Consider the following 22,856-nt stretch of genomic DNA (forward strand, 5'->3'; position numbering starts at 1 on the left):
ATTTTATAAACAGGTCTCAAGTTTCAGTAACCATAAAGGAAAAATTGATAAATTGGACTATATTAAAAGTAGGAACGTATTAAAGGACACTACTTAAGAAGATAAAAAGGCATGCCACAGAGTGGAAGAAGACATTGCCAACACAGGAGGGGCTCCAGAATATATATGTCTAGAGTATATGAAGAGCAACAAATCAGTAAGAAAAAGGAGGCAATTCAAAAGAAAGCAAAAATGGCCAGGAGACCTGAACAGGCATTTCACAAAAGAAGATATCCAAATAGCCAGTAAACGTAGGAAAATGTGCACAAACTCATTAAAAATCAGAGAAATGCAAATTAAAAATATACTGTGATCCCACTACACCCCATCACAATGGCTAGAATATACAATACCAAGTATTTTGGTAAGGATACCAAGGAACTGGAACTCACACTGCTGGTGGGAGTTTAAATTGATACAACTACCTTGAAAAACTATTTTGGCAGCATTTCTGTAAGCTGAACATATCATATCCTACTACCCACAGTTACCTCTAGATATATAGCCAGTAGAATACATACATATGTGTACTCAAAGACATGCATAAACTGCGGGGACGCACTCAGACCCCCCAGAGTTGATAGAAGGGTTATTTTAAAGTGAAAACATTTGAGCTACAGAGATGCAGAAAGAAATCTTATCTGAACTTCCCTTATCTGACTAAAGCAGAGCCTTCTGAAAATACAGCTGACATTCAGCTGCCATGAAGACAGACTGCCCATTTCCAATAGCATCAAAAAACTTAATAGAACCTTCCATACTTTCCCACTGAAGCCCTAACCTCCCCCGCAAACTTTAAGTCGGTCTATAAGGTTACATCTCTGGCTATTCAGTGAGTTACTTATTACTGAGCAACTCCCATGTACACGTGTAAATGAACTGTGTCTTTTCACCTGCTAATCTGGCTATTGTCAGTTAATTTGCAGGGCTCCCACCACTGGACCCAAGTTGGAAGAGGAAAAAATTTTCAACATAAACAAATTCATGCTAGCCTCAGATTGGAAACAACACAATCTCCTTCAGTAGTAAAAGGCATAAGTAAACCGTGATGTATTCACACAACAGAATAGTATTTACACTCAAAACCATGGGTGAGTTTTACACATGTAATTTTCAGGGAAAGAAGCTAGACAGCTGAGGAATACATATTGTATGATTTCATTCATACAAAGTTCAAAAACAAGCCTATTAAATGATAGTGTTAGAAGTCACCATCAGAGCTACTTTGAGGGAGCAGGGAGTGTAATGAATAGGAGAAGGAGGGAAAGAACCTTCTATTCTTGGCCCAGGTGGTGCTTATAGTAACTTTCAGATCATACATTGAGCTGTACATTTATTATTTGTGCACGTTTCTATGTGTATGTTGCACTTTAATAAGATAATTTATTGATAAGAACCATTAGTGTAATTCTTAGTCTAATATAGTCAGTTTGCTCTTTCTGGTACTTCAGTGTTTCCCTATCTTCCCGCCTTTTTTACAATTTAGCATGTAAGTTTTCTACAGAACAAGGACCATCTTTAGGTTGAACAGAAGCTGTAACACCATGAATAATTATAATGATGATGATGGTAGCTTGGCGACAGGAAAGAATTATTACCCTCCTTGGCAAGCCCAATTTACACACTAGAATGGTCCCAGCAACAGAAGAATTCTGATTATTTCCTCCATATGTTTTAAAAATAGCATTTTACCATCATATCTGATCAAAAGTCCATTTATCACCCACATCAGCCTTCTATCACAATTTTTTTCGTTAATTGAAATGTTACAATTAATACACCCTGCAACTGCTGGGAAATAAATCTAATCAACTTAAGATCCTGCCAGCTTTCTCCAGTTCTTTATTTTCTTGTGCAACCAGCCAACACTAGGGGAAAATTAAACTGTCATTCACCTCACAGAGCCTTGTTTTTTAGCATATCATTGTTTTATTTGACTAGTGAACATAAAGGAATAACCAAACTTTGAAAAGAAAATGGAAATCAGTACATAAATATGGCATCTGATAATCTGACACAGGTAATGATGAAAATGATACCCTGTAGTTATTCTTTACAAAAGCCCAGAGAGCTAAATTAGAATAATAAATTAAACCACACCTACTCTTTCTGCACCATTAAGTCCCAATTATTCCGTAGAAAGGTTTAAATGGTTTTATTTTGTATTCTAATTTCAAGGCAATTTTACTCTAGTTAAAGTTCTAAAAGGCTGCAAAGTTTTATGCTGTTGATTTGCTGAGGGCTTACTTCCAAAGCACTTAACACATAGTTGTCTTATAACTCTCTAAAAGGTGTTATATAAGATTGAGAGTGAATCTTTTTCTGTAATTTCAAATAATAATAACTACTAACACTATTACTATTACTACACCTATCACTATTCACTCCATCTCTGTAGCAGGCACTGAGTGGTGAGAGTTTCCATATGCTTTATTATACTTTAATCTCTACCACAACCGGGTGTTGTCAGTCCTATAATTCCAGTATTCCGGGTGAGGAGACAGAGGTACAGAGTTTAACCCAAAGTTTGCAAGGCTAAAAGGAAATTTAAGTTCAAATCAACTTTAATTATGTGCTGTGTTGGTACCCCAAATATATATCTAATGTCCAACTCCACCCTGGATTGTCAACATGTTTTCTATTGTGGCGATGATAGTCATTGCTCTTGCTACAGTCCCACCCTAGCCATTTGTTCATACAGATATGCAGCATAGGAATATGTTAGTGTTCCATTTGGTGACCAACCAAGCCTTGCTGAGTTTTAGGAAATCAATCCTAGAAGTCGAGGTGGTCAATCTAAAGTCATGGAATTTTTCTCTTTGATTCCCCATTGCCTCCCCATTACTCCTTGTACAGTGCTCTGCACATGAAAATGTCTGTGGATTCTCAGCAGTAGGATTTCCTTTGTAAAAAGGGTTTAAATGTGAATTTAATTTCTTCATCTGAGAGGCCCAATATGCTAGAAACATCCATCTCTGAGAGATGGCCCCAAATCAGACATTCTGTGGTTCCCATTCTCCCTGTGCATTTGGAATCGGTCCATATGCAATAGGTTGGAGTTTTTATGAGAACCTAGCACCTTAACTCTGTGCTAGAGCTGTTGTATGAAATACTCATGAAATCTTCTTTTATTTTTAAATTTTTATAGCACTTTTTGCTATCTGAAATCATATTCATTTCTGTAGGGGAGGAAAAACTTTTTCCCTCTACCCTCCTAGGCCCTCCTGCAAGTTAGACTGACAAAAGACAAATTAGCAAAACAAAGAGAAAAACAAACAGAAGTTTACTAACGTGTGTAGCGTACATACACATGGAAGAACTCAGTGATGAGCAACTCAAAGAAGTGGTTAGAACTTGGGCTTATACAGCATCTTAACCAAAGAACAATAAATTTTGTAGAAAAGTGATAAGACAAAGGAAGGAGACTTTGAGCCTCCAAAGGTGGCAAATTTTGGTAGGATAAATATATGGGGGAAACTAATGGAAGATGAGAGGTAGTTAGTAAGGTTTGTTGTATAGAGTCCTCTGGTGCCATCCCTGGCAAGAGTCTAGAGTTGTCGCCAACGATTAAGAATCATCCTACCCTTCCTGGAAGAGGTGGGTAGAGCAGAGAGTTTTTCTTTTGTCTGCTTCTTCTCATTGCCTTCAGCTCAAAATAATCGTTAGGTCAAATTGGCATATTTTAGGATGGCATATATTCGGAACCCCTTCACTTCTTTATATATTTATTTATTGTCTGTCTCTGCCCCTAAACTATAAGCTCCATATGAGCAGGGACTGTGGCTTGGTCACCAATCTGTTGTCAACGCCTAGAACTGAGGTATAAAGTGGCATAGAGCAGGCATTCAGATATTTTTTGAATGTCCCCCAAAGATAAGAAGATAAAACCTGTTATTTGGAGGGACAGTTGTTTCCCCTGCATCTTCAGTGATGTTTATTTGGAATGAAAAATCCTCATTCTGTGTGCCTCCTTCTGCTGTAAAATAATATTTAAGTCTCCCATAGAAATATAGAGGTTTAAAAAAAAAAAAAAAAAGAAAGAAATATAGAGGTTCTGAAGGACCTCTTGAGAAATAAACCATAGCTTTATACAGTTTTGCTCCGCCTTTATTTTTCTGGTGGGAAAATACACTCAATAGATGTCATTCACCTATGCATGCTTTAGTAGACATGAGTCAGGACCCTCCTCATAAACCCAACAAAAGCCCAAAAGTGGACTCTGGCCTACCCTGGATCTCAAGCCTTTTAAATTTTTATAGCACTTTTTGCTATCTGAAATCATATTCATTTTTGTAGGGGAGGAAAAACTTTTTCCCTCTACTAACACTATTACTTCCCATACAGGAAGTGAAGGAAGGCTTATACCCCAAACCACATGAAGTGAGTTGCCCATAGGAAAGAAGAGCTAGGTTCTCAGAAGAGGTAGAAGAAAAGTGTATTCAGCCAACCAAAATCAAAGCTACCACAATGTGTACTAATGGATAGGCTTTAACTCTTCCAACAGGTCACTTCATACATATTTATTATGTGCCATGTATACTCTTTCTTTTCCACTTCTCTTTAAGAAAAAGTGAATGGGAATAACATTGAGATTACTTTGAATTATTTTCAGTGTAATTTTTAGGGAAATTACTTACATATCTCCATAATGAACCTATTTTGGTAACATTACACACAACAAATATCTGATTGTCACACACTAGTTAGCAGCATTTAGCAGTATTATTAAATTTCAAGCACAAAAAAAGAGAATTTTACCCCCCAGAAGGTTGAGAATTACTGTTTTAACAGATAAAACTCCAGACTGCATTGCAAGGATCTGCCACACAAAATATAATCATTATTTTATAGTTATAACTATGGTTTTTTAAGAGCAAGAAACAAACCATTAATCAGCCAATCTAATTAATAAGCATTAGATGTCTTGACATTTAAATTGACTTCATGCAAATAAAATAAGCAAATTGAATTTTCTGATTTACTCATCAGGCACTCTATAGATACATTTTGCATTCACATCTTTAAAACGTAATAAGAGAAATTTCATCTGTGTCTGGTGTGTCTGTTCCTGCCAAATTCCATAACCAACTTGGATGACGCTAAGCTGACACTAAACTCACATCACTTTTTTTGCCTTCATTTTATTATTATGTGATCTTCCCAGGTAGTTGATTTTTGTGTGTGTCTTAATTGAAGCATTCTGAAGTTACTACATATTTCTGCTACTTAGATGAAACTTCTGGCATGAAAATACCAAGGGAATAAATTGAAATGTTCATTCCCATGGCCCTCATCATAAAAGAAAGTTTTCACTTTATCCTGACTTGACTTTGAATATTTAGGGAAAATGCTCAATGTGTAGCCTTAGTTAATGGCACTACAATGTCACACTCCCTGTTTAACATTCAGCTTTGTTAATCAAGAAAACCAGATTGGCTCTCTGCATGTTGATTAAATTGATTACAGCTGTAGGCCTTGATAGCATTTTCTTTTTTCAAGTGTCTCTAATTAATCAGACAATGCTTGATTAGTTTTTTCTGTTTTGAGGAGATAAGTTGACTTCCTTGAGAATTTTCACCCCAAAAGTATTCCCCTCCAATGAAAGGTAAAGGATAAGTGAGTCACTGCTTAGTTTTCCATGACACTGAGACCTTTTATCTTCCAGCAACTAAAAAAAGAAAAGAAAAGAGACCCTTTGAAAAGCTGATTAAAACATAATATTAAACTTCTTTTCACACACTCCCATGAATACATCTAGAATGAGAAAAGGCTGTGTGTTCCTGCTGAGCTTTTAACCAGGCCTCCCCTCTATGCTAGAGCATCTTTCGTCTTTACCACTGTAACCATTCTTTGTCAAGTTATATCATTGAATTGTCAGACCTGACACTGCAAATTTCAGTTCAGGAACCATTTTGTTTTAATAATCGGGCTTGTGAATGATGTGTTAAAAATAATAAGCCACACCTATTTTTTTAGTCATATCTATAGCATTAGATAAGGCAGCTGTTGTTTATGCAAATGAAATCTTGACAATTTCCTGGAACTTTACCAACATTTATAAAGACCCAAAATGTTCTGCTTTCATCGCTGAAGTTGATATTTCCAATGGAGAAGGCTGCTAGGATCAGCTCAGATGGTGTGTGTTGGCACTGAGGAAGGCACCCCATTTTCCTCCCTCCTCCTCCATTGGTTGAGGGACCAGTCAATACTCCTGTTTCCAGTAAGCACTTGTCACGTAAAGCACTTTTTTATAGATATTTTTAAGCCATGTTTAAGAAGAGTTTTCTTATAGATGCCATCAAATTGGAAGCTCTTGAAGAGCAAGAATCTGCCTTTAAAAAAGAAAGTAGTTTTAAAAGAAATTCAACCAGAGTGAGAAAAATTCAACGAGAAAAATAGATTTGAAAAACAGGTCTTACTCTTCCACCCCAACTTCACATCCCTACTCCCAGGTTAACAGTTTCTTGTGCATCCTTCAGAAACTTTCTATGCACATACAAGAAAACGTGTTTTGTTTATGTATTTTTTCAACATAAATGGGGTGAGACTCTATACTGTTCTACAACTTGATTTTTGGATTTTTACTGGATAGATTTTTGGACCTCTTGCTGAATTTGCACATGACTATCAACACATTCTTCATTAACTGCTGGATATTATTTCATTGTTTGGATGTACCATAATTTATTCAATCAGTTCTCTGCTGACAGGCATTTCGGTGGTTTCCAGCTTTTTGTTACTGTAGACAGTGCTGTAGTAAATATCCTTATGCACATATCTTTATGAGCTTGGGCAAGTATGTGTTTACAGTAAGTTTTTAACAGTGAGATTACTTGGTCAAAGGTAATTTTGATAGATATTACCAAATTGTTCACTAATTTACATTCCTTCAGCCCAAACTGAGTATCATCAAACTTTAGAGCTTTGGCGAATTTGCTGTGTGTCAACAATATCTCATTATTTTAATTTGCATTTCTATAATTATATACACGGTCACATATCTTCCCATATTCGGGGGAGGCAGGACACATTTATATGTCTTTTCTTCTGACCTGCCTGTTCATATCTTTGGCTACTTGCCTGGGACCATATCTTGTATTTGTTGATTACCCTCATATATCCGATACACTGTTGGGCACATGGATACTCAATAACTATTCAAATTTAACTTATATAATATATGGGACGCACAGAAAGAATCTAAAATATTACTTGCTGGAGTGTAAGATCCTTGAGGTATACTGCCATCTCTAGAGACCTTCACTCTCACAGGATGACAAACACAAGATGTATTCTCAGGAGACTGCTGTATATTACAACCTTAATTTGATAAAATGGGAGATGAATTTTGTCAAGGGGCAGGTTCTGTGTCCCTCATATGTATTTTCATATACATGTGAACTAAATTTCCAAAATAAAAATCATTATTTCTTGCCTAGATTATACAACAACAAACTCCTAACTGATTTCTGTGGCCCCTCTCTTATTCCGCACCAATCCATTCTCCACACAGATTCCACCTTGATGTTTCCAAAATGCAAATCCAAGATTCTTCTGGCTTAAAATCCTTCAATAGATCCACCGGGCCTTCAGAATAAAGTAGGAACTGCTTAGCTTGCCATATAAGATCGCTGCCTTCTTCAGTAATTGTTAGTATGTCTTCATTCCACACATATATAAACACCCAGTGCCCATCACTTCACACTGCTAGAGGGACCTCAAGCTCTTTACATCTTTCTGCTGTGGTGCATGCTGTTTGTCCCTTTTAGAATATTCTTCTGTCTTTTCTCTATCTTGTGGCCTCATTCTCATCCTTCAGGAGGAATCCTGTCATCACTTTTGCTAAACATAAAAAGCCTTGCCACAGCCCTTCTCCTAACAGTAAAAGGTCCCCAGGGCTTACCTCTATTTAACAATACTTGCTTCACTCCCTTATAAGTGTTCGTCTAACAGTCTGTCTCTAGGAGACTGAATTCCTCAAGGATAGGAATCATGTCTTATTCCTCAGTACACAGCACAAAGTCTGCATCACTGCAAGGGCTCAATAAACATATATTCAATGTAAAATTAGAAAGCAGCTAAGCTGACAACAGTGTAGAGAAGCCTTTTTCCATGTTGTTTCAAGTAAATGGGATATTAGCTGTTCACATGTTAGAGTTGGATTTGATGGCTGATGCCTGGATTTGTGCCTCCAGAGTTGAATTGTCTGCTGTATCTAATGAGTCAATGTATGTCATTAATATTTTCTTAACCTAAGGGAAAATACTGCCAAACAGGAAAAATATTCAGTTCTGCAGAGAATGTATAAAGAATATTTAGTAGAGTAAAAGAAGTTAATGATTTTTGTGATTTCTTGTAGCATTGAGCCCTCGGAGAGAGCAGTGTCCTCTCTGTTTTACGGGTTTACTTGCAAAGACATGGGCAGGAGAGGTGATTTCGTAGAGGCCAGAAGAAAGAAAGAATATGATTTTCCTTTTGTATGACTGTTTGCTACATGTGTCTAGATAAGCGTGGATTTATGTGAGATAAAAATACAGTACTTGTTTACATAATGTGTTTCCCAGCCTTTGCTATGGAAGAGACACGATCCTATTCCAGATGTCACCATAATGTAGACATCCTCTGAGAGCACTTTTATGAAGGGAAAAGAAGAAATGTCTGAGAAGAATAATTCTCATAACATTCTCAACTAGCTGCCTTTTCTGACTCCTCTTATTCCTCCAACTACTCTCAGAGCATGTTCTCCTGACCTCCTCTCTAGCAGGTCTTCCTCAGAGAATTGATCCACCTTCCAATCTTTTCACTCTCACCTGTATATCTTTCTCTTATAGCTCTGGCCTTCCTACAAGTATCCATTCATTCATTCAACAAACATTTACTGAGTATCTGTGTCAAGCCCAAGGTGAAGAAGACAGACATGATTGCCTGCCTTACAGAACTTACAGTCTGGGCATAGCTCTTCTTAAGGAGGCCCTCTCTCTTTCTAGATTCTGGTCACTGTTCCTCCCTCGTCCCTTAAGGCTGGGGGTGGAGGGATGGCAAAATCCCTAGGATTCTATACTGTCCCATGTGGTTCCCCTACACCCGTCCTTACCTTTGTAAGAAGCCCTTTCTTAAACCCTCCTCAAATCATCCTAATTTGAGTGTGCCAAGTGTTTTCTGCTGGAACATTGACTGATATTAAACTTGCAGTAGACTTAGAACTCAGGCAAGGCTTCTCTGAAGTAAAATCTGAGCTGAAAGATGGAGAAAGTAAACTAGGTGTTTTAGTCCATTTAGGATGCTGTAACTGTATACCATAGAGCAGGTGGGTTATGAATAACAGAAATTTATTTCTCACAGTTCTGGAGGCTGAGGTGTCCAAGATCAAAGTCCTGGCAGATTTGGTGTCTTGTGAGAGCCCTCTTCCTGGTTCATAGACAGCTATCGTCTCACTGTGATCTCATATGGCAGAAGAGGCAAGGGAGCTCCCCGGGGTCTCTTTTATAAGGGCACTAATCCCATTCATTAGCTCTCCACCCTCATGACCTAAGCACCTCCCAAAGGCCCTGCCTCCAGACACCATCATATTGGGAGTTAGATTTCATCATACAAATTTGCAGGGGAGGTGATATAAACATTCAGTCTATAGTATGAGGCCATTATGGTAAAAGAGACTAAGGATGTGGCTCTCCATCTGAAGCCTGGGGGTAGAGTGGCAGTAACAGTGAGGGAAAGGCACAAAACTGTGCTGTAGAGATAGTAAGGATCAGACTATGCAAAGCTTTAAGCCAGTGCAGAATTTGGGATTTTGCCCTAAGAGCAAATTTTGAAAAGCTCACTCTGGATTCAAGGGAGTCCAGGTTGGCTGGGAGAAAAACAAGGGAGAGATTCTAAAAGCATAGATTAGAATGGTGGCAAATGGGTGTGGAGCAATGTCAGCATATTCAAGAGCTAAGACTGGGACCTGGTAATGGGTCCTAAATATTTCTAACACATCTTCACATAGAGAAACAACCAAGACCTCAGGTTCTTCATGTGCTAAACCAAACTCCTATGACATCTCCCTAATTTCCCAGTTCATTCATTGGTACCAATACTGTTTTATTCCCAGAACCCAGACTTTAAGCTTCCTCATTCTCTCTTCAGACTGGCTTCTACCATGTGACAGGAAATGTGGTCACCAGTGGCATCTGAGTTGCACTTCTTTTGGCTTCCATCTTCGTTGTGGGACCATCTCTCTTTTTCAGATCCAGTTTCAGAAGTTGTAGGGAAGCACAATGATTGGCCCATATTAGGTCAGTTGTCTACCCATAGGCCAGTCAGCTGAGGCTCTGGGCTCATGTAGGAACATGATCATTCCCAGAGTCGTGTGGTCAGAGGGAGCCGTTCCAAGGAGAAGGGAGAGGAGGGAGTTCTGGACAGACAGTTCCTTACCTCTCTCCTACGGCATCTTGGAGAGAGATTAGAATTGTTCCTTAGAAGCCCCAAGGGGTAACAGTAGGAGAAACAGGTGAAAATGAAAAGGAAATTTTTTTCCTCAACATAAGGAAAAACTTTCTAATAGTCAAAGCTATTGGAAGATGAAATATGGTCTTTGAAAGTAGTAAGTACACAGTTACTGATGGTAATCAAGTATAGACTAGGTAAGCACTTGTTGGGAGTGTTGGAGAAGGCCTTCAGAACCAGAACACTGAGAATCTGGTTAGAGAGCTCCTGCAGGAAACAAACCAAAAGTAAACAATAACATCTTAATACTTGCTCCAGTCCATACTAAGACACGTGCAAAAGAGTTCCCAACATACAGTTTGTGTTTCCAAGTTATTGCTTGAGCGTCCTGCTTCAAATGAGAGATGAATCCTATGAAGAAAAACTATTGAGAGCTCTTATGCTTCAATTTCAAAAAAATAGAAACACGTATTTTCTTAGTTTTTCATCCTAGTAAACATATTTCTGAACCAGCATGCTGTTTTCTGAGGCAGAAAATTAAAAATATTCTGTGTTGGCTATAAAGAGGCAAGTGTGTGTCCCCAGGTTGACCCCAAATTGTGTGTGTACCAAGCACATGATGAGAAAACAATAGCATGTTCCTAGCAGGTAGAGAAAGAGTAAGATAGAGGCAAAATGCAAGAGTGGGTTGCAACAGCAGCATTATTTATTGTCACGGAAACTTTCAACTCTGAGTGGCGCTCAGTATTCTGGACTAACAAAGAGACTCAACAGTCATGCATTCAGTAAATATTGAGGAAGTGCGTATTCTGTGCCAGGCACTCTGCTAGGTGCTGGGTAGAGTCAAGTGGGGGAGACTTCATTCATTGAATGATCAAACAAATGAGGATGTAATTATGAACTCAAATAAGAGCTCTTAAAGAGAAGATCACAGTTGCTCTATTAGAAGAAGTAACAAAGGAACTCAGCTAGATTAGAGAGCGAGCGTCCAGGAGGACTTCTCAAGAGTGTGATGCTTGAGCCAAAATGTGAAGGTTGGGTATGATTTTACCAGGATAAGGAGGGGGTGGGTAGGAGCAGGGGAGGAGAACATGGCCTAGATAAGAGGGCACAGCCTGGGCAAAAGTCCTATGATGGCAGGGAGCATGGCATATTTCCAGGAATCAAGAGAAGCCCAGTGTGGCTGGAGCATGGTGAGTGAGAGGGAGAACAATGCAAGATGAAGTTGGAAAAACACATAGAGACGAGGCTATGCAGAGCCTCAAAGGCCAAGGTAATAATTCTGGTCTTTCTCCCAAATACGATAGCTTCCCAGTGATATTGAAGGGTTTGAAAAGTAGGTTGACATAATCAGATTAGCATTTTGGCCATAGTGTGAAGAACAGAGAAGTGAAGCCAGAATGAATGACTCTAAAGGGATCAATTCAGAGCTTTTACTGCAGATAACAGGAGGCAAGGTAGTTGCTTGGACTTTGGTGGTGGATGTAGAGATGGTGAGAAAGGTAGATTCATAAGGCATTTATGGATAAGGAGGAAAATTGACAGGAATTTTCATAAGAGCCTTGAGAATGTTCCACTTCACAGTTTCTTCCTCTAAGACAGGGGTCATTCAACTACAGCCTATGGCCCAAATTCTGCCCATTGCAGGATTTTTTTTTTCTTTTGTAAATAAGATTTTATTGGAACACAGCCACGCCACTTGTTTACTTATCGTTTATGTCTGCTTTCACACTACAGCAGCAGAGTTGAATAGTTGCAGCAGAGACCTGTGGCTTGTAAGGCCTAACATATTTACTGTCTGGTCCTTTACAAAGAACCATGGGTTTTACACTACAAAAACATGACCTCCGTGATATTCCAAGATGCAGAAGTTCTTAATTCAGGGTCCAGAAGTCCACGAATGGGCTTCAGATGATCTCTGACCTCCTAAAATTGAAAAAAAATTTGGTATTTTTGGTCATTTTTCTGGGAAAACAGTTTTCACCAGGTTTTAAAAAGAATCTATGAATTCTCCCCGAAGTGAGCCATTTCCTAGTCCTCTCCTTAGTCTGTTCCCTGGCCCTAGAAGATGTTTAAAACCCAGACTGCTTTCAGTGAATAAGAAATTTACACTGGTACCAAATGATAAATATCAATAAGTATTGTATAGAAATTGCTGCAAATTGCTAAATTCCTAATAGAAGATCTCCTGTATAAGTATTTCACACTGGGCTAGCTCCTCTGACCCAGAGCTTATGATAGCAGGTAGTTCAGTGCTGTAAATGAGAGCTACGTAATAATTGTTGTCATGTTTTAGATTTCTCAAATAATTACTCACCCAAATAAATATTTAAATGTATACAAGATTGTAGGCAGTTTCCTTACAAGGGAATTCCTTTAGGGAACACACAAATAAGCTGATCAGCCCACAGCAGCCCATGTTGTTTTCTGTTAGCTAGAATGCTTCTTCCATCTGACTATGAGCTCTCTGATTCCCCAGGGTCTGACACACAGCAGTTCAGTAAATGATTACTGTATATGTAGACAGATGATCAAGCTAACTGTTGCTCTCATATCATGCATGTATTTGTATATATGTGTGTATGTGTGTGTACATATATGATGTATTTATAGGAAGCACGTTAATGAAATAAATGTGTGTAAAATTCTCTTGTAAACAAAATCTTGTTTTTAAATGAAGGAACTGAAACCATAGTCTATCTTAAGTGAGGACATTATCCTCAGTTGTAAAAATATCTGAGTCAGCTCTGATTCAGTTAAAGCTCACTGCCTCCCTTCAAAACTCTAACATGCAAGTTGAATGGAAAGAGCATGGTATTTGCGGGGGGCAGGATTTTAATGTTGGATGAATTTGTCCACTGTGAGGATTCACAAGATGGTATTTATCTTTCATCTACAGTATATTTTTTATGTGGTATTTGAAGTGAACCCATTGTCTTGACTCTTAAATAAAACACACGTTCTGGTGACAGAGCTCAGCATGTATAGGTGTGCCTGCAAGTCCTTTCTCTTCCGTTTCAAGAGGAGAGGCAGGGGTGGGAGGCCTGCCTGGGTCCACGAGAGAAAGGAGGGGGAAGCAGCCCCTGAGCGTGCTCAGAGAGCAAGCCTGACTGAAAAGGATGCTTCTCCACCAGGGGAGCTGGAGGTTTTCATTACAGGTAGAGGGAAGAGGATTATAGTCAGAGCTGAGGAAACCAAACAAAAGAGAGTGTCAAGTCCAAACAACAGGGCAAATATGGAAACGGGAGAACGAAGAGCAAGAGCAGGCTCCAGAGCGCAGGCAGCCGGGGTGAGAAGCAGGCTGAGGGAGCGGCTCTGAGCTGAGCTGGGGCTTGACACATGGCAACGGGCCTGATCTGGCACTCCCCCGCCCCTAGGTGTGTGCGGCCTGCTGCTGGGAAGGCATGGGGGTCAAAACGTGGCTTAGCATTACATATCACATATAAAAATGTAAACATGTGAGGTACAGGTGCTAGACTACAAATTTCTGGCTTATTAACAAGTCACAGAAAAAAAAGATTGCTCTTGAAAAAATGAAATTATTAAATATATATGCAGTAAAATAAAAACAAAACAAACAAGAGAAAGAGGAATGTTATATGATATCACGTATGTGTGGAATCTAAAAAATAATACAAATGAATCTATATACAAAACAGAAACAGACTCACAGACACAGAAAACAAACTTACCAAAGGGGAGAGGGAAGGGGAGAGGGATAAGTTAGGAGTATATGTATACAACCTACTATACATAAAATAGATAAACAATAAGGTCTTCCTGTATACCACAGGGAACTGTATATTCAGTATCTTGTAATAACCTATAATGGAAAACAATCTGAAATATATATATATATATTACATATGTAACTGAATCACTCTGCTGTACACCTGAAACTAACACAATATTATAAATCAAATATATTTCAATAAAAATAAAATACATTTTAAAAATACTTAAAACAAAACAGAAGCAACATCACCAGGGTGGGAAAATGGTATAACCTGAAGTGTCTCAAGGTGTGGTGTGGTCTGTGGACTCATGATCCCAGAAGATGGAACAGTTCCAGATGCAAAAAGGTGGTCAGTCTACATATTCTACCCTCCTCTCAGGAGATTCACAGTCTGTTAAAGGCTCTCAAAAGTCCTGCAAGAAAACCTACTGGTTGACTTTGTTTAGCCAGATATTTTCCATATTTTATAGTTAACATGGAAACCCTTTATTTCAAAATATACTTTGTTAATGCTTACTTAATAAAAAGCCAAACAAATGAGTTGTTTTGATTAAAGTTTCTTAATTGAATAAAATCTTCTAAATCTTAACATCACTTGTCAAGAGAATTCTGCAGTCAATTTTTTTTTATATCTTTACTGGAGTATAATTGCTTTACAATGTTGTATTAGTTTCTGCTGTACAACAAACTGAATCAGCTATATGTATACATATATCCCCATATCCCCGCCCTCTTGAGCCTCCCTCCCACCCTCCCTATCCCACCCCTCTAGGTCGTCACAAAGCACCGAGCTGATCTCCCTGTGCTATGTGGCTGCTTCCCACTAGCTATCTATTTTACATTTGATAGTGTATATATGTCAGTGCTACTCTCTCACTTCGTGCCAGCTTCCCCTCCCCCCGCAGTGTCCTCAAGTCCATTCTCTACATCTGCATCTTTATTCCTGCCCTGCCATTAGGTTCATCAGTACTGGTTTTTTAGACAATGGAATATTACTCAGCCATAAAAAAGAACGAAATTGAGTTATTTGTAGTGAGGTGGATGGACCTAGAGTCTGTCATACAGAGTGAAGTAAGTCAGAAAGAGAAAAACAAATACCGTATGCTAACACACATATATGGAATCTGTAGTCATTTTTACAAGATAAAATTAGATGCACCTTACCCCAGAATAAACTCACAACATATACCAGAATAAACTCCAAATGGATCCAAAATCTAAATGTGGAAAATGAAACCATGCAAGTAACTGGAAGAATAAAAGGGTGAATTTCTCTAGAACCTGGTTGTAGGGAGGAACTTCCTAACTCTGATTTGAAATACAGAGGCAGGGACTTCCCTGGTGGTGCAGTGGTTAAGAATCCACCTGCCGATGAAGGGGACACGGGTTCGATCCCTGGTCCGGGAAGATCCCACATGTCACAGAACAGCTAAGCCCGTGTGCCACAACTACTGAGCCTGTGCTCTAGAGCCCGCAAGCCACAACTACTGAGCCTGCATGCCACAACTGCTGAAGCCTGCACACCTAGAGCCTGTGCTCAGCAACAAGAAAAGCCACCGCAATGAGAAGCCTGCACAACGCAACGAAGAGTAGCCCCCGCTCGCCGCAACTAGAGAAAAGCCTGCACGCAGCAACGAAGACCCAAAAGTAAATAGATAAATAAATAAATTTATTTAAAAATATAAATAAATAAATACAGAGGCAATAAAAGAAAAGATTGATGCATATGACTACAGAAAAATTAAAAACCTGTTGCATGGCAAAAAATATCATAAGCAAACACAGATGACAAAATGAGGGAAAGAGACAAAATAAAAAGACCTGATGGAAGAAGAGCAAAAGACATGAACAGACAGAAAAAAAAAGATATAGATATAAAATACACACATGCATACACCTATATACACATATATATTAAATAGCCTTAAACATATGAAAAGAGTCAACTCTACTCATAATGTTCATAATGAGAACAAATGCAAAAAAATGGAAATCAAAACTACTTTAAGTTATCAGTTATTATCTCTCGGATTGGAAAGCATTAAAAACTTGACAACATAATATTGTGACATGTCTGTAGACAAACCAGCACTCTCAGACATTGCTGGTGGGAATGCTGATGGGTACAACCCTTGTGAAAACAATTTGTCAGTATCTAACACTACCAAGTGTGCATTTACCTTTTATTCCAGGAATCCCACTTCCAAGAATTTATCTTGAAGGTATATCTCCACATATACAAAAATAGATATGCCCGAAGTTATTCATTGTAGCATTAATTGCAATAATCACAAAATATTTAAAACTTGCCCAAACATAGGACAGTGGTGTAATAAATGTATGCCACACTGCGGAGTACTATGCAGCTGTAAAAAAAAAAAAAAAAGAATAAGGACGCTCTCTATGAACTGGTATGAGTGATTTCCTGGATATATTTTAAGTTGAAAAAACGAAAGTGCAAAAGAGTAATTATAGTATACTACCTTTTACATTAGAAAGAAGAGGAATGAAAAAAATAGACGTGTATCTGCTGAATTTTTGCAAAAAGAAACAGAGACACAAGAACTAATGAAACTGATTACCTCTGGAGGAGTGGGTGGGGATGGTGTTGAAATGATGAGGGGGTGGAAACAGACTGGAAGGGATGAAAGAAATCTAACTCTTACTGAATATGCTTTTCTGTAAAAGTTTGACTTTTGAACTGTTAATATTTTACCTACTCAAAACAACAAAAGTAATAAAAATCAAGAATGAGGAGAAAAACTTAATACAAACAGAAGCAAATGACGCTAACTATGTTTCAAATTAAGAATGTAACCACACTGAAGAGGTAGGAAAAAGAACTAGCCTAAGTAAATTTTGAACATGGTATTTTGACTAATGAAAAAAAGACCCGTAAACAGAGAATCCTAGAGAGTAGGTTTGGAGTGTTTTATTGGTTGTTTTGTTTTGTTTGCTTAGTTTTGTTTGAAACTACTTTTGGCGTGTTCTGTACTTCAGAAAGTAAGTAAATATACTGAGGCTAATGGGAGCCAGGTTCCTCAGTGTCAGAAAGGAGAAAGGAAAGATGGAAATGACTCTGTGGTATTATATTAGTATTAGAAGAAGCAATATGACCTCATGGTTATAGACCAGGGGCCGACAAACATTTCTGTAAAAGGCCAGATCACAAATATTTAACTCTGTCATCATAGCACAAAAGCTGTCATAGACAATACGTAAAAAGGTGAACGTGGCTGTATTCCAATAAAACTTTATTTATGGACACTGAAATGTGAATTTTATATAACTTTCATGTATCATGAAACATTGCTATTTTAATTGATTTCAACCATTAAAATATATAAAAACTATTTTTGGTTTGCAGGCCTTACAAAAACAGGCAGTGGGCCAGACTTGGCCCATGGGCATAGTTTACCAACCCTTGACAGAGAGATGATGATAGATAGATGATAGATAGATAGATAGCAAATGTGATAAAATGTTTAAATTGGAGAATCTGGGTGAAGGATATATAGTTCTTTGTACTCTTGATACTTTTCTATAAATCTGAAATTACTTTAAAACAAACAAAAATCACAAAAAGAAAAACTCTGTATTTCCCATAGCTACTGCTGACAAGAAAAACATTAACCAAATCATTGGCCTAAGAAGTAATGTCTTGCCTTTTATAACATCTGCTTTTCCTGCATGTCCATGGACCACGGTAGAAGCTACTACTGCCATCGTGTGGAGCTTCTAATTTGTCGCTGGAGTGTCATCATATGATAATATTATTTTTCTCCTGTTCATCTTTGCTCTCCATCTCTCTTGCCGAGTAATGAAGCCACTGGGCTAGTGATGTGTATGTGACCTTGTAATTTTCTGTAATGTAGGAATTTTTTGGTCTGCTATAATTAAATGGACTAAGTAAAAGGTGCTTATCAGAAAATGCCCCATTAGCTTGGGAAGTCTGTGACAAATCCTTTCTGATGTCCTTAATGTGTTATTATGAAATTCAATTACACAGCAAGCTCACCTTGCTTATTTCACAAGCCATAATCTGGTGATAGCTAAGGTGAGCAGTGAGTGAAAGTATCTTAAAATAATACAAATAGGAATTGGATAATTTTTACATTAAGATCCTTTTTATACAAGAAGAGTAAATGGCTTGCAAAGAAAACTTCTATTGTATAGACTTGAAATCATTCTACAATCCTTGGCTGGTTTAATTCCAGCAGAATCCAATTCCTACCTTGGTTTATCATTGTGGGTACAGCCATACTATGATCTTCATTGATAATGAAGATGATAGTGGTCATAGCTGAAATTTTTTGACAGCAGCTCTGTACCCAGATCCATACCAAACGTTTTTCATCCATTTTTTTCATTTCATCTTAACGACAAAACTCTGGAATAACTATTATTATCTCCTTTTTATACATAAGGCTTAGTGATGGTATAAGTGACTTGGCAAAGTTCTCACATTTCGGAAACATGGTGCCAGGATTGGCCTAGAGAGCCAGTGCTCTTAGTTACTGGTCGGGACTGTCTCCCATTGTAGATAAAGACAGCAGGAAATGCAGAAATTTAGAAAGAAATTTTTTGGTCATGAGGACATGTTCCTGTTGAGAAGAATAAAGTCAATGACACAGGCTGCTGATATCAATGCAAGAAATATAATTCACTTTGGAAGATCCTTCACATTCCCCTTCCTGCTCTGTTCCCGTGAAGAACCTCAACAGCAAGTTTACAGATGAGAAAGGGTTGAAGTAGAACACACAGTGACTCATGCCTTCAGGATGTCACTGACTTATATCACACCCACCCAGGTATCTGCTAGAGGGAGCAGAGAAACAGGAAAAGAATGGAAAGAAGGAAAGTAAAGAGACTGGGAATGAGGTTGGAAGTTGGAGGCAGAGGGACGGGGAATGCAGGAGGTGCTTTCTAAAGTGGCTTCGCCCCCATTCATACCGGGAGAACTGAAGTATTGAGCCACTCAAGGGCCCAAAGGCCCTCACTCTCCCTTCTTTTGTCCTCCCCTGCCCTAAAGCCCCAAGTGAATGCATACCAGCTCCCACCATCATGGCTGGTCCATGACAGCTCCAAGACTAACTTCTCTTTTGAATCACCAAATGGACTCTTGTCATCCATGACATGTAACTTTGTCAGGCTTTCTTATCCAAAGGTCCTAAGGAGCTTTGTCTCTGCTGCATTTCTTCTTAGTTGTTGAAATAATTTTCTTAGGTGAGAGGAGCTGTGCTATCGTTGACGATCAACAGTAATAAACGTTTGAGAGGAACAGTCATCATCATTTAGTTGGTGTATTTATTGAACAGCTAGTTAGTTAAGTAATTGTGTATTTACAGATCTATAAAACTGAATATTAATTTCTGGACATCTTATTTTCTGAAATATGAAGAAGGGAAAAATGTGTTTTTGTGGAAGCCCCAGGGAGTTAAAAATCCAGGAGAAAGGTAAAATCTATCTATGGAATTACAAACATGTGGTTCATTTATTTTCTTCTTTTCTTTTTAGGGACTGGTTAAATATGCTGAGCCCACCAATTGTTCCTCCCAGTCAACAGCCAGCAGAGCGGCATCAGGATTCTTCCGGAAGCTTGAGTGCTCAAGGTGGGAATATGAAAAACACCAAGCTTAAAAAATAAAAATAATTAACTATAAATAGAGAAAATCAGTCACTTTGAGATGCCACTGTTTTTATTAAATGCTGATCACTTAGGCTCACACACCCAAAATGAGGTAATCTGTGCCTCATTTTATAGGATGATAGGTTCTTTGCAACTAAAAGGTATTTAAAAGAGAAATTGTCCTTGTTATCCTGAAGGTTAATCCATGAGCGAAATATAGTTTAAGGCATAAGAGCATGGCTTTGGTGTCAAATTGACCTTCATCTGAATTCCAACTCTAGCAATTCCTGCTGTGTGACTTTTATGAATTTCAGTTTTGTAAAATAAAACTAATAATAGATGGTGCCCACCTGCAAGTTTTTCATGAAGATTCAGTGAGGTATACTGTATATGAAATACTTGGGATAGCGCCTACCAAATACCAGTTGTTAGTATTATTATAAAGCAGACCCAATACTCCAGCATCACGGAGATCCATGTTTTCGTTAATACAGAGGTACAGCCGTTTCATTAAAGCAAAGGCTGTCACAGAGCTATGATAGGTAGTAGTAGTAATAGAAAAATTAGAAGGAAGCAGGGATGAAAATTTGCCTGGGGTTCTCTTTGTTGACGAGAGCCACAAAGATGAACCGTTTAGTTTCTGGCTGTGAGCAGGGAACGTAACAGTCAGGAGTGTGTAGAGGAGGGACATAAAAGAATCTTCATCAGACACAGAGGGGTGGAGATGGGAAGGGTGGGGGGAGATCTAAAATGCATAGCTGGAGTGACAGACAACCTCAGAGTGGGACTCCCTGAGATAGCTTTCCCAGTTGGATTATAAAGATGGAAGCTCTATATCTATGGTTTTAAAAAAAAAAAAGGAACTGAAACCAGTATAAATTACTCCAACAAAGGTGCCAGGGTTTCTTTTCCCTAATTGTCCCAGGGAGAAAGTGGAGCATCCCATTTTCCTTCAGGTATGGAGCGTTCAGAGTGAGAGCTCATACATCTTGAGTTGTGCATTTTGGTTGCCCGAGGGATGGAGATGTCGCTGTGATTTACTGTCTGAGATAGATGCTGCCCCTCAAATTGAGCCTCTTTTTCGGGGTGTACATTTATAATTACTCATGACAGAACAACAGCATCTTGGCTGTCAGGAGGAGTCCTTGCTGTGAGGAAACAGGTAATATTTTAAGTATCCTAAATAAGCCACAGGAGAGTGTGGTCTTTAAGCAAAGGCACCCAAGATCTGTAGTGGTGATGAGTGGCTGAAAGGATGTCTTAAAGTTGCCGTTGCAAAGTGATGTTTTGACAGCAGGGGCTCAATTATGTTGAAGGTAAACAGAACTTGCATGGAGGACAAATTAACAAACTAAATTCCAAGAATTGTAGAAATGTTCTGGCCAATGTTAACCAGATCTGGTACCCCTTCTCCCTGTCACCCTAGATTTCCATCTGGTATCCCTTTCCCTCTTCTGATAAACTTGGATAGTTTGTAGTTAATGAAAACCATCAAAAAGTAGTGTTTCCTATTTGCTTAATCTTTACATGTCATTGGCTTAGTTTTAGACAACGTAGCATACACTCACCAATATACTGAGCTAGTGTTTCCATCTGTTCTTATAAAGTGTTTGTCAAAGAAAAATAATAGGCTCAAGCATCCAGTATATACCATCAGAAGGAGGAGGGAGGCACAGTTGTGAGTAGTCTGGGACTCTTCCTGGGTTTCTGTTGCACAATACCATTAACTCAGCACCTAATATATGCCAGACACTGTGCTCAGCGATTACATTTAGTCCTCACAAGTAAGTCAGACAGAGAAAGACAAGTATTGTGAGATCACTTATATGTAGAATCTAAAATGTGGTAGAAATGAACTTTTATACAAAACAGAAACAGACTCACAGACATAGAAAACAAATTTATGGCTACTTAAGGGGAAGGTTGGGGGGAGGGATAAATAGGAGTTTGGGATTAGCAGATACACACTACTATATATAAAATAGACAAACAACAAGGTCCTACTGTATAGCACAGGGAACTGTATTCAATATCTTGTAATAAACTATAATGGAAAGGAATACGAAAAAGAATATATATATACACATACACATAACTGAATCACTTTGCGGTACGCCAGAAACTAACACAACATTGTAAATCATTATACTTCAATTTTTTAAAAAAAGAGAATGTAAAAAAGAAATTTAGTCCTCCCAGCAGCACCATGAGGAAGATACTAATTTTGTATATGCAGTTGTTATTTTTTACAGCTGAAGAAACTGAGGCAGCAAGCTCTTAAATAATTTGCGTAAAGTTAGTCATTGGCAGAGCTGTGATTTAAACCCAAGCAGCCTGGCCCCAGAGCCCAACCACTGTTTTTATTTTTTAATTTTTTTGGCTTTGAACCAAGTAAATAAATTACCTAATCAAAAAAATACTATATATAAACCAGGAATTGAAAAATTACTTTTCTGTTGAGAGTTCCAATCGACAGGAAAACAAATTAAAACATCTCAAGGGCTAAGTAGCTAAGTCCTTTCAGAAAAAAGAAAAGCAGACCTCTGGTCACCTGTTTCAGGCCTGGACCTGCCTCCCCTGCCGCCCCCCACCCAGGCTTGTCAGAAATGACTGGTGGCCACACTCCCTCCAGGGGGGTGAGTGGCTGAGGGGTGTAGTTACCGTGTTGACCAGATCTAGGGCAAGGCCAAGGGAGTGAGGGGCTGAATGAAGGGCAAGATGACTAGAGTGGGGGACTGCCCAGCCTGGGTGGTCGCTGTGCCCATCTTCTCCAAGGCCTCTCTAGACGACCTTATCTGAGTAGGTCAGGCTCTCTCACCTCACCTAGTGCCTTTTCGTCACAGCCTTTTCACAGTTTGTAACTCGTGATTCGTTTACATGTTTACTGCCTTTTTTCCTAGGAAGCCTAAGAGTTTTTAAAAGCAGAGACTATCACTTTGCTCACTCCTAGATCCCTAGTACCCTGAAATTTCTGGCATATATTAGATACACTGGATTCTCATTAGAAGGAAGACAGGAAGGGAG

General features: G+C 38.6%; 1 protein-coding gene across 7 annotated transcripts in view; it reads left to right on the plus strand.

Moving 5' to 3' along the window:
- The window catches only part of CFAP20DC (CFAP20 domain containing), a 265,772-nt gene that overhangs the window by 233,027 nt on the left and 9,889 nt on the right, over window positions 1-22,856 (plus strand). For all 7 annotated transcript variants that reach the window (XM_068558750.1, XM_068558754.1, XM_068558751.1 and 4 more), the window contains one exon: window positions 19,721-19,815. In XM_068558750.1, the coding sequence (XP_068414851.1) occupies window positions 19,721-19,815 (95 nt within the window). The remainder of the gene's footprint in view (window positions 1-19,720; window positions 19,816-22,856) is intronic.

This window comes from Eschrichtius robustus, chromosome 12 (assembly GCF_028021215.1).
Source record: "Eschrichtius robustus isolate mEscRob2 chromosome 12, mEscRob2.pri, whole genome shotgun sequence".
NCBI classification, from domain to species: Eukaryota; Metazoa; Chordata; class Mammalia; order Artiodactyla; family Eschrichtiidae; genus Eschrichtius; species Eschrichtius robustus.